Consider the following 13,407-nt stretch of genomic DNA (forward strand, 5'->3'; position numbering starts at 1 on the left):
GTAGAATTAACTCTCAGTAAATTTTAAGTTAACTACACTCATTTCATTTAATAAAGTTGACTGTTGGGTTTTACAGTGCACTATGGTGCCTGGTGTTATAAGATCAAACCTCACCAGCAAAATAAAAAATCCAAATGAATTCAAAAACATCAAGATGCAAAGGTTTGCACTTTTTCATCCATTAATTAATTAATACATTTTACCTATCAGTATGAACATTGTATCGATTTTACCAAATTATTTCCATTTGGAGTTTTATTTACGCTCCAGTCAGACACCCATGAAGAGCTGCAGACACAACAGTCTGTTCTGCTCGAGGTCTCGCGACAGTCCTCGAGGTTTCCGGTGTTGTGAATGTGTCTGGTAAAGATGGCGGTCAGCATCCGAGGCCGTCCTATCCGAAGTATACGGATGCGAGGTGAGATTAAAATGACTCTGCGCGGCCTTTTAACACATCCGTCAGGATAAAATAATGTAGCCTTTTTCAGCTACACCTGCACGAAGCGTCATTTTCTCAGTGTCTTATTTTGTCTTACATAAACAGGTCGGAATGACAGTGGGGAGGAAAATGTACCGCTCGATCTCACAAGAGGTAAGTCAGATGAACCTAGTGAACTCCCTACCTACACAACATTTTTGGGCATCACGGGCTTGTTAGGAATGCTACCGTTATGCCTCCCAAACCCGCCTATGATGCCCAAAAACGCTTGCTTCAGTCGGTTTTGAGACCCAGCCTTACACAACAACATACGTGACATGTATCCATATACATAATATGATCTTTATATAACTATAAAATGCCTTAATAGAGAGGAAAACATACTGTGTTCGATTTAACAGATGCTGTTTTTGATTATCACGGTTGCATAGTGTGTGCAATTGTTATTCGTGTCTAGTTTTGCAGGACTGTAGAGTCCAAAGGGTGTAGTGACCAAAACAACAGTGTGTTTCAGCAAGACAGCATGCAGAACTCACTTTTATATTGTAGCGTTTAATTTATTAGTAGTCATATGTCAGCTCTTGACTTTCTAATTGCAAGGATTTTGCTAAAGTAATTTACTAGCACTTTATGTTAACTAAGTAAAGAACATGAAGTAACAAAGAGAACTGTTCTTGGTTATATTGTAGCCTTTAATATTTAAATTGTATTGTTAAAGTCATATCCGTAATGAGCCTGAGCAAACAAGCAATAGTAATGAACATTTGTCTTTGAAGTAGGGTTAAATCACCGCTTTTTGGCCGTTGCCTGTATCAAAGTAAAATGACAGAAGCTGTTATATTTATATATGAAAATAAAATGTCAAAGTATAATAAATAGTGAAATATGAATATAATGAATATAAAGTATAGTGAAATAATGTTAGATTGTCATTCATAGTAAGATATATATTTCTGAACTAAAGTGAAAAAAAAGCTAATTAAGGAATAAGCGGCCATAATTATTTATTCACAATAACCAAATAATTAATAATTTTAAAATGTCATCAATTAATTATATTTAATTATATGATAGGTATTTATATATAAAATATTGCAGTGACATTTTATTGGCTTTCTTATTTATTTTTGTTTTTGTCAGATCAAAAAAACTAAGCTTGACACGTTCTAATGTATGCAACAAAAAATGACATCCGTATGATGATGTTATGGTTTTGGTACTTGAAACTCAGTTTGGTCTTTGAGCCAACACACACGTATGGGTTAAAATGCAGTGCTTATTGTTAGTTGTTGCACTAATTGTTTATTTAAGGAGCAGTTATCTAAGCTGCTAATTTATTTGTGACAAACTAGTGAATTAATTGATTTAGAAACAGTTCTGCATTGTTATGACTGATCAAACTCTTTCATTAAGCATTTAGGTTCATCAGCATATCAAGTTGTTGGTCTGTCAATTTAGTATTCAGTCATCCCTGTTATAGACACTTAAAACAGTGGTTCCCAACCTGGGGGTCACGACCCCCAGTAGGGGTCGCAAAAGATTTATGAGGGGTTGTAAAAGTCAATCTAATATGAGGGCTACAAGTAGGAATAAAGCAAACATTACAACATTCACATTACAGTTATAATAATTGAAGAGTTTAGATGCAAAAACCTCTAAATACCATTTTACATATATTTTTCTTAAATTAGCATTTTTCTCAGCCTACTGTGTGTAGACAAATTTTTTGTAGAGTAATTTTACTTTTATAGAGACAAATAAGTTCTATTCATTGCTTTTAAAGAGAAATAACAGAAAATAAACATAGGAGGCTGAATAAAACTCTCATTTTAGTAGAAAATGTCAGACTGCATTTAGAGGTTTCTGCATCTGAATTATTCATAGCTTAATGACAGCAATAAAAAAAAACTAAAATAAAAAAGCATAAGTTCTGCAAAGTTAACAGCAGTCTGATAAAGGCACAGCATGTATTGTAGGGTTTGTTATGCTAATTTTTTTTAGATTTTCATTCAGACTGTCTACAGTTTTTATTCAGACTATATACTAATCTTTAAGCATTATATAGCAAATATATAAAACATAAACATTGTGCATAAAATCATGCATTATTATTTATTGTAATTTTAATCTTTACACAACTGTTGCAATTATTAAAAATCTGACTAAAGACTAGTAATTAAAAAATATTGTCTTGAGGGGTTGTTTAGTATTTTAAATGTTAAAATTTGAGTTTTCTGAAAAAAAAAGTTGAAAACCACTGACTTCTGGGTTCTCACTGTAAAGCTAAATAGGACAAATCTACAATTCAATTGATGAAATCAGAGTTCAGTGTGTATAGTGTGTATTGATTTGTTTACCCCTTGTGTACTAATGAGTTTATTTACTATTAAGACAAATGCGAAGTGTTGGCTCTATGCAAAATAGTTATATGAACAGCAGGAATTCAAGATTTCATAAAAAACATTTAAGAGTTCTTTTAATGTTTTTATTTTGTTTTATTCACTTTGCTCTTGAAAGTGCAGTTGTTTGGTTTCAGTTGTAATAGACAGGGTGAAACATTGTTTAAAGAAAGTACTTGTTTATATTTATTTTGAAACATTATTGTTTTAGAGGAAGTAATTGTTTATATTTATTGTGAAGAGAATTACAACTTGGGTAATGCATGAGATGGAAATGATCTCATTAGCTGTTGTCGGCTTGTGTGCATTGTATGCAGTCTTTGCTGATTGGTTAACCTTGGGGCTGTTTTTCTCACATGACCTCTGCTGTTGACTGCCTTTTCTGGATAAAACCCTCACTTCTAGAGTTGTTAGTGCTAAAGTTGCTAGACCTTGTAACTTGATTCCATTTTATGTTTGTTTGTTTGTTTATTTGTAACAGGTAATGCTCACTTCCAGCATCGTTAGTCTAAGTTTTGATTTTATTAATTTCTATTAATAGAAATTAATTAAATAAATTCTATTAATTTGAGCAACGTTTATTTAATCAAAAATACAGTTAATACATTATGTGAAATATTACTACAATTTAAAATAAATTACTTCATTATTTAAAATGGAGTTTAGTGTTTTCACAAAGTTTTCAGTGTCACTCAATCCTTCAGGAATCATTCTAATATGATATTTTGGTGCTCAAATTTCCTTTTGTTTATTAATGTTGAAGTGTAAGAATCCTTGGACCACAGAAAGTCCAAAAGAACAGCATTTATTTGGAGTCAAATCCTTTTTTTTAGCATTGAATATTAAAATGTCTTTTCTTGAATTAAGTAATTAAATTAAGTTTACAATTTTACTTACAGAAAAAATCATTTGAACTTTGAATGACAGAGTACCTGTATTTAGGCTTCACTGCTTTTAGCCTAGTATGAGGGTAACAGCGAGTCTGCCTGAGGAATAGTTTGCGATTTGTTTTCGGTTTGGTACAGATGACTGAACATGTATCCTGTGTGACTGCTGGGGGAAATAAGTCACACAGAGGGCTGTGTTTGTAGTGTCTTTGAATGCCTGTGTTTTATGTGGACCAGTTTCACTCAGTAACAAATACTAATGATCGATTTGTTGTTGAACTACTTTACTGATATAAGACTAATAAACAGGAGGAAATGAATATTTGGTGTGATAATTAATATCTGAGCTTGTCATTTCCACAGATTGGCTTTAAATCTGCAATTTAAGATGTATAATACCTCAAATCAAAGCTTGTATTCATAAAGTCATGGCATTAAATGTTACATACTCTGTAAAAATAAGTCAGCATTTTTATTTTCTAAAAGATGCATTTATTTTAAAAGCTTAAAGTTTGTACTATGTTAAGGCACTCGTGATGAAAACAGCTCAAAATAACTGAGGAAACACAGCTCATAACTTTTTTACGATGTGGTCAGGAGATACAGTTAAAAAATAAATACTGTATTCTAGTGTTTTATAGCAAAGTTATTCAAACCTTTAGCTTTTCTTTTTGGTTTTTATAAAATAGAGGTGAGCACAGTGGCTCAGTGGTTGGCACAGTTGCCTTACAGCAAATAGGTCACTGATTCGACTCCCGGCTGGGCCAGTTTTCCATTTTGTGTGGAGTTTGCATGTTTCCTCTTGCTCGCTTTGGTTTCCTTTAGGTGCTCCAGTTTCCCCCACAGTCTAAAGTCATGTGCTATACAGGCGAATTGGGTAAACACAATTGGCCATATTCTGTGTGTGTGTGAATGGGAGAGTATATGGGTGGTTCCCAGTACTGGGTTGCAGCTGGAAGGCTATCCGCTGCTTAAAACATATGCCAGAATAGTTGGTGGTTCATTCCACTGTAGAGACCTCAGATAAATAAGGGACTAAGCCAAAGGAAAAAAGAACGAATAAAAATGGAGGTGGAGATTATTAGTTTTACAAATAAATAAACTCTTTATGATGAATTTACATTTAGAGAATAAGTAAAGACATTTTTTTACCTTCAGATTGTTTATTAAGTTTGTAAAACTTGCAGAAACTCTGATATGGGTTGAAGATGAGACATTAAATTCAATTAGCATTGCTAAAGTGATTTTATATACATGTTTACCTAAATATTTCAAATACCTCCTGCCAACATATCGAACAAATAATCATTAAAAACCTCATAGTCACTTGAACTGTGTGAACTGTGTGTTCCTGCAGTAAAGTGAGTTTATTGCTCATAAATATTTGATTATTTCTACTTTTTATGGTGTGGTAACCTAACCGTTCCCCACAGTGTCATCCTTTACACTAAATATCTCTTAGTATCCTTTTTCAGAACAAAATTTTCCAACAGAAACAGAACTCTTAAACATACTTGTGGAATTCCCTATTTTTATTTGATCAACAAACGATTTTTATTTGGAGAGACTTAAAATGAAATATTTTTCAATAAAAATCCTTCCAAAATTGTAAGATTTTTATCAAAAATAAACCCTAAAAAGTAGTGTTATTATGAGTATTATTTATGTATTTTATATTGTGTATTATTTATTGCTTTTGGATATTGTTATATTTATATCTATAATTTATAGTGACATGATTTTTATAAAATGTAGAAAACTTAATCAGTTTTTTTTGCCATAACATAGTCAGAGAAACTGATATGGCATTGGCAATAAAGATTTTTACCAACAGTGATCAGATTGTATTACCAAAGTCATTAATGCTGTAGATTAGGGTTGTAACGGTATGAATTTTTCACGGTATGATAATCGTCTAAGACAATACCACGGTTTGACGGTTTCGCGGTATACGGTATGTTACAAATGTTACAAAATTAAGAACAGTGAAGCAAATTTGACTTTTTCCATATAATATATTTTTAGTTACTATAAACAACACCACTTACAATGAACAAATAAAAATAAGAAAATAATAAATAATGTGTCAAAGTCCAAATAAAGTCCAAATAAACATGGTGCAAATCCTCAGTAAAAAATAGATATAAATATTTACTATACTATAAATAGTTACATAACGAAACTAGATTCAATATGGAACATCCTTAGGTTCTATGTGCCAGCATGGATTTGGATGTGGTTGTATGCAATGCAGACAAACAGCTGCACCTTCATTTGCGTCTTTTGAAAACAGCAAAAGCAGCAGTTCGTCTTTGCTGTGTCACTGTTTGTCATGTTTCTGTGCTGCTGTGCATGCAAAAGTACTTAGTATGAGAATTATTTCATGCAAAACTTTTTTGTTTGCGTTTTATTTAGCCGCGCATAAATGTATGCCTTTCTCTCATTCCGTGTTGTTCAAAAAGCTCAGTGTTGGTCCACAAACAAAAGCGAAACCTATGCTTATTGGTTGTGATATAGCGAGTTTGAACCAATCTGGGCATGGAGGAGGGACAATGCATCAATGTATAATGTCTGATTTGTCCGGAGACACAGTGACGAGCGTTTCTTTGTCAAATCAGCTTTGTCAAATGTTGATGACGTAACCGCACTGATTCCGGAGCCTCTGAAAGTCCGCGAATGTTATGTGATACAGCACTGGAAAGCTGAGATTCTCTTCTTTATGCCAATCTTTGAATTGTATGAATCGGATCAGCGGATCAAAAGTTATTAAACATTTAAGAGCATTACTTATTTTTAGCCGCGGGCGGCTGTCTCGGTCTTTAAGGGTTAAAACCGTTGATATGCAATTGTTCATGGTATGATAATCGTGCACGTTCAAATCGTGGTAAACCGTCATACCGGTATATTGTTACAACCCTACTGTAGATATAGACTAGTGTCTACTCGTTGTTTGAAACTAAGGTGTGCAGTATGAATGTCATTTTATTAATAATGTTGCCTATTTTATAGTATGGAAAGCTCAGCTGTAATGTGAATTTCCCTTTGGGATTAATAAAGTCTAAACAAACAAACTCAAAACTCTCTTTCTATTTCAGAAAAAAACATGTATAAAAAATGTTTATGTATAAATGAAATCTAAAATGTAACTTCATAGTGTGTTTAATTTAAGTTGAGATGTCAGCTTTGATGATTCACTGTTGCAGTGTGGTAGAGATTTATCATTGGTTCCTGATGCATGCTGCAATAAAACTCAGCAGAGGGTGTTATTTATGAGATCGATTTTCTGAGATGACAGGAAGTTACATCGTGTTTAGGAAACGCACTAAATCTAAATAGCTTTTGTGTGCTTTCTAATGTAACTGTTCTCTTTATTTATTCAGTCGTGAAAATTGATCTCTGCTTCTTGTGGTTTTGTCACACCAACAGTGGAAATGTTTTGGTCACTAATATCTTGTGGTTCTAGACCAAACATAATGTCTTTTTGATGACTTCACAACTCGCAGCTCTTGCTTCATTTGTCCTCCTGTTTTCTTCCAGAGCCCTCCGAGAACATGCGAGAGATCCTGCAGAATGTGGCCAAACAACAAGGAGTCTCCAACATGCGGAAACTCGGCCATCTTAACAACTTTATCAAGGTTTGTTAACTCAAAAGTTGGTCAGGAGTTGCAGAATGGGATATACAGCATATATGCATTGGCTCAAGATCGCAGACCGAGTGCCTTAGTGCCCTAGCAGTGCTGATAAGTAGCCATATTGCACTGCTACTTGTGTGATATTTCGTTTATGCAACAGTTCAACGGCATAATTGTGTATAAACAAATTACAATTAAAAAGCAAAGCAAACACTAATAGATTACTTAGAAACTTAGAATGTCACTTACCTGTTCTATAATGATTTGTCCAGCTGTAGTTTGAAACTGACGCTGAGAAAACACTGAGTGTTTCTTTCCCTAAGGACTTAATATGCGGTCTTTGTCATCAACTTGTGGCTGAACGTCAAACGTCAATTTCTTTGCTCTGTTCAATATGACAGATTAATGCTGCTGACGTGCAAAACATTTTCAAATAGGCAGTGTCTTTACAAGTGAACTGCATAGTTTCTATCTACAGTAAACTAGTATATTCTCGTCTAAAAATGCCTCAAATATACATTATATTGTCCAACAGCTGTAAAGTATGGAATAAAGTAGACAATTTTGTTCTCCGCTTGGCACTCTACATGAGCGTAGTATTACACAAGGGTGAAGAGGCTGAAGGAGTGCTGATATTACAGAATACCCTAGAGCTATCAGCCAATCAGATTCGAGAACCATACAGAACTGTGTATAATAAATATATATATATATATATATATATATATATATATATATATATATATATACACACACACACACACACACACACACACACACACACACACACACACACACACACACACATTATATATATATATATATATATATATATATATATATATATATATTTTTTTTTTTTTTTTTTTTTTTCCATCAACATTTCTCAGATTATCACAGCTTATTTGCTATAGTTTAGAAGAAATGTGGCCACTCAAAAAAATAATGTCAGATAATTGGCACAGAATGTAATGGATTAAAATCAATAAAAAAAAAATTCAGAAACTGATAATATGGCAACTCAATACTTTGTCGTCCACCATTACACTTAATGACAATCTATAGTCTGCTGCTAACCAGCTTTATGCAAATCTGATAATTTATATGAATTGTATGTATGATTTTGGAAAATAATATGTTACAGTTGACTTTATTTTACTATCTTAATTTATATAAATGACAAAGATTCCTGATTTTCTATATATAAGAACAAAGTTCTTAAGCACAGCAGTTTGTCCAATCTGATACATCTGTTTATTATTACAACGCAGGAGCTCTGCATGTGAATACTTACTGGTGTTTGTTAAAATGAAGTAAACAGAGTTCTTTGTGGCTTCTGTCAGTCGAGGCCTGAGGGCTTTTCTTCCCCTCACTTACAGAATCTGGCCTAAAATGAAAGGATCTGACAGACCTTAGCGAGTCAGACTAAACCCAGGCAGAATTGAGTGTTTTATTGATTTTTTTTATTATTCTCTTATGACCATATCACAGAGGATATTCTTATCTTTTGACTTGGTAAGAGCAGTTGATATGTATAGAGAAGGAACAGTATTGTGATTTTCATTACAGACGTCCATGTTGTCCACAGAAGTACTGAGATAAAGTTTTTTTTTTTATTCAGAAATAAGCACCTAGTTGTTCTGTGTCATTCCAAATTGAATGAATGAAACTGAATTGACTAATTTAACATTCAGCCGATCTATGGGTCTGGCAGAAGCACATTTAGCTCAGCTTAGCAATCATTAAATCAGATTAGACCATTCGAATTCAAGTTTATTTGTATTGCGCTTTTCACAACAATTATTCTTTCAAAGCATCTTTACAAAATGTGCACATCAAGCACATTCATGCATCCTACCTTTATGTCATGCATTGTGTGTATGCTCTTCTAAAAAGATAGGTCTTTAATCTTGTTTTAAACTGAGAGAGTGTGTCTGAGCCTCAGCTATTATCAGGAAGGCTATTCTAGATTTTAGGAGCCATATATGAAAAGGCTCGACCTCCTTTAGTGGACTTTGTTATTCTGCGAAATACCAGAAGTCCTGAGTTTTGAGATCTTAAAGGGCCATGAAACCCCCTTGTTTTAGCAGGGTGTTTTCACACCTCTAGTTTGGAAAAAAATCAGGAAAGTGGGTGTGTATAGCTCTGTTTAGGTGGCAGTGTTAGGGGAGGATAAAAGGGAAGGATTTGGATAAAAATGGGAGTTTCCATTTGGGCACGTGCTGATTTTCACAGAGACAAAACAAACACACAGACGCAGAGGAGAAAGACCGTGACTGTGTTTAATGACTGACAGTGACTGTGGAATGTTTGGTACGGCACGTCGTATAAGAGAACAAAAAACCCTCTGCATTTCTCTGTAACTTGGATGCACTCGGTTTGTAGTGTCAGAAAGCAGTGTGTGTAGAAACTATCCTATCACAAAATGCGTCAAAAATTAAACACGACGGTAATAGTTTGATTGCTCTATTTACATGTTTACACTCGGAGAGCAGCATTCAAAGCAATCTTTCAGTCTATAATATTGTAGTGATATTAACGTACTGTAAACTAAGTAACTTAGAAATCATTTTGACTAAGGTCTGTCTTTAAAAACTGAATGAGTACTGCTGATGTATTGAACTAACTTTGCCATCTGAATAAACAAACAAAGACCACTGATTGCTTATTTACCAAATCTGTAGAGAGACAGGACAATCAACACCAACTGGAGCCGCTTCATTTTAAAAGGAGACGAGCTGCAAATACGGATTTTACCATTTTCAGATGTGAAAAGCTCTCGGGTGAAAAATGTTCCGTACAAACGTATTTCTACTGCGTGTCGCGTGCACTATAATCCACAGGTGAGTCCAGCTGCGCTCTCATAGCAGGGAAACACTGACGACCAGAGTCTCCAAACAGTTCTTCTTCTTCCACTCCACTTGTTTTGGCAACACAATGTGGCGTCTCTCTTCAGTCTGAAAACTGTATCAGGTAAAAACAGTCTTCGAAGGCAGCTATCATGCATATTAATGAAGTTGCATCGCATACACAATAGAGCGCGCTGATTGGTTTGAACCAAGTCTTACTCATGAATTAATGCTACATGCTCAGAGACGTCACAATGTACTCCCAGGTAGAGACGTCCAGTCTACATGCTGGATTACACAAAAGTATCTAATCAGTGTGACGCAGCTTCAAAAATTAGTTTCAAACCGGAAAAACGAATTTGCTCGAAGTAACGCAAAAACAACCAATTTTCACTTTTTTGTGTAATATATGTGTCCTAATAGTGTTTTTAGCAGCGTGGAACACATATACGACTGTCAACAGCCAAAAAAATGTGTTTTGGTGTTTCGTGACCCTTTAAAGAGCGGGTTGAATTTTGGTGAGACAGAAGGTTGGTTAGATCAGGGGTTCCCCAAAAATAACAATGCCAGATACTCGCGACCCCCAATGTCCTCTGAGATGGTTATAAATATATATAAACCTTCCACATAGTGCACACATAACCGTAGGCTCAAGTTTATTCATCATTTAATTTTGAGAAGAACGCCACTCGGAAACCATCCTCCATGTTCATCCCCCCCAAACCCCCCCCCACCCCCCCCCCCCCACCCCCAACACACACATACACACAAACTGGGTTAGATAAACCGGAGCCAGATTATTTATAAGAAGCAGTATTTTATAATCAATATGAAACCTAACAGGCAGCCAGTGCAAGGAAGATAAAAATTAGCATCTCACTCAAAAAAATGACCAAGAGTTTTGATCGTTTTCATTTTTAAAGCATGATTCTTCAGTTAATACATCAAGTACTACTAAGACCTAGAGGAATTAAAAAGCATATTCACTATTTGTAGATGATGTAACTACAGTCAAGCCTTTTTGGTAAAGTTAGCAAACCTTTTTGATATTTTTGAGTGTGATGCTAAGGTTCTAATAAGATTCATGTTATGCTAAGCTGAAAGTGCTAAACCCAGACCCTTAGATCAGCTTAATGAATTCAAATATAAAAGTAAAACTCAACTGTTTGCCTCTAGGGGACTTGTAAAATGAGCCTATTTCCAAAAAAAGTGGAGTGTTCCTTTTATAACGTTAGTGACTGCCTAATGATGAAGCAATATAGATGCGTCATAGAATGAATCATTCAAACGTTTTTTTCATTTTAAATCAGTTAAATTAATTCTTTTTAAAAGTAAGTGCTAATTAATCTTTTTTCTGATGTTCTAGTCTGTTGTAAAATACATTTTATTTAGTTTAGTTGTCTATTCAGAATCATGGGGTGTTAATCTCTTTTTTTTTTTTAAACAATTCAATCATTATTCTTCATTTTGCTTCAATTGTGTTGATTCAGGTACTAATGTAAACTGTAAATTTAAAAAGGCTCTTCATGCAACCTGGCACTATATCCATTATTTTCCCTCTTGTTGACTTGTTACAGATGTCTCTGACATCAAAAACAATAGTTTTTTTTTTTTTTGGTCCACATGTTTGATAACCTTTGCTGGATATCTCTATTGATGTCAATGATCCGTCTGTTGATTTATTACCATTGTCAGATTTCTACATGTGATAATGCACCTGAGTCCGACAGGTTTTATCAAGCCAACCATGCTTTCAGTTGTGTAAATCACCTGCCGATGGAAAAGAAAATTCTTTAAGCATGAGTGTGTTTTTGCTGTGAAGTAGCCTGCAGTGCTTCAGCAACATGTCACTAAGTACTAATAAAGTCATCAATGTTGCTTCTTGAAGCCAAGTAAAATAAATAAGTGTTTGTTATGTCTCTTTTACAGCTGCTCTGCAATGTCGGGCACTCTGAGGAAAAGTTTGGCTTTACCTATGAAGAAATTATCATTTGGTGAGTCCGAGACAAGGAAATATATTTTACAAATCCAAAAGTTTGAATGTATTCTGACCCTCTAAAATGAGCAGTGTTATAAAATGTTAACTTAGCAATGTCTTAACTAATACTTCTATTGGGCTATTGATCCATAATTATGGAGTCGTGCATTGAGTTGAAGTCAGAATTATTAGCCCCCTTAGAGTTTTGTTTTCTTTTTCAAATATATCCCTATATGTTTAACAGCAAGGAACCTTTCACAGTATGTCTGGTAACATTTTTCTTTTCGAGAAAGTCTTGTTTCTTTTATTTCAGCTAGAATAAAAGTAGTTTTTAATTTTTTTAAAACAATTTAAAAAAACAATAAAATAAAAAAAACAATTAAAAAAAAATTTAATATCAGAATTATTATCCCTTTTAAGTTATTTTTTTTTTATTTGAGTCTACAGAACAAAAAATGAGTTATTAAAACTATTGTATTTAGAAATGTGATGAGAAATTTTTCTCTTCGTTAAACAAAAAATTGGGGGGGGGGAAATAAACGGGGCTAATAATTCTGACTTTAACTGTACATCACTGTTTCGACAGTAAATTAATTTTTTTTCAACAGTAATATTATTAAGATGTTAATTATTTATACTAATAATGTTCCTTAAACAACAAGTGAGCATATTAGATTGATCTCTAATGGATTCATGTGACACTAAAGCCTGTAATGGCTGCTGAAAAGCTGTTTAATATTCACATATAAAATTGTTTAATATTGTAATAAGGCTTCAGTAAATAGATGATTTTACTGTAATAATTGCAGCTTCGGGAAGCATAAAACCACTTTTAACCAGCTATGGAGAGAAAAAAAATAAGAGGCCACATAAAAAATCCACTGAGTTTCTCTGGATTCATTTATTCGTTAGATTCATTATGTGTTTGAGTAAAATCATATATTTTTACATATATATTCCACAGATATATCTAATAATATTTTTCCTACATTTTGAATAAAGATATAGTCCTTTAGCATTTACTCCCCCAGAAAAAAAAGTTTTTTGGCCCTATTGTCCCTAAAAATAATCATTTGTTTTAATAGAAAATCAGGGTTTTATACCTAATATTGATTTCTTAACTTTAAAATTGTGTTTTCAAAAAATTATTATAAACATGGCTAAAAACATGGCACATTTGTATTTTATGCCAAATAAATTGGATAAATATTTCTTTATATATT

General features: G+C 33.6%; 1 protein-coding gene across 2 annotated transcripts in view; it reads left to right on the forward strand.

The window, feature by feature from the left end:
* The first annotated feature begins 344 nt into the window (after positions 1–344).
* rictorb (RPTOR independent companion of MTOR, complex 2b) overlaps positions 345–13,407 on the forward strand; it is a 47,601-nt gene continuing 34,538 nt past the window's right edge. For both annotated transcript variants that reach the window (XM_009295386.5, XM_005161241.6), the window contains exons 1-4: positions 345–418; positions 545–592; positions 7,263–7,360; positions 12,136–12,200. In XM_009295386.5, the coding sequence (XP_009293661.2) occupies positions 355–418; positions 545–592; positions 7,263–7,360; positions 12,136–12,200 (275 nt within the window). In that variant the 5' untranslated portion in view covers positions 345–354. The remainder of the gene's footprint in view (positions 419–544; positions 593–7,262; positions 7,361–12,135; positions 12,201–13,407) is intronic.

Source organism: Danio rerio, chromosome 21 (assembly GCF_049306965.1).
Source record: "Danio rerio strain Tuebingen ecotype United States chromosome 21, GRCz12tu, whole genome shotgun sequence".
NCBI lineage: Eukaryota > Metazoa > Chordata > Actinopteri > Cypriniformes > Danionidae > Danio > Danio rerio.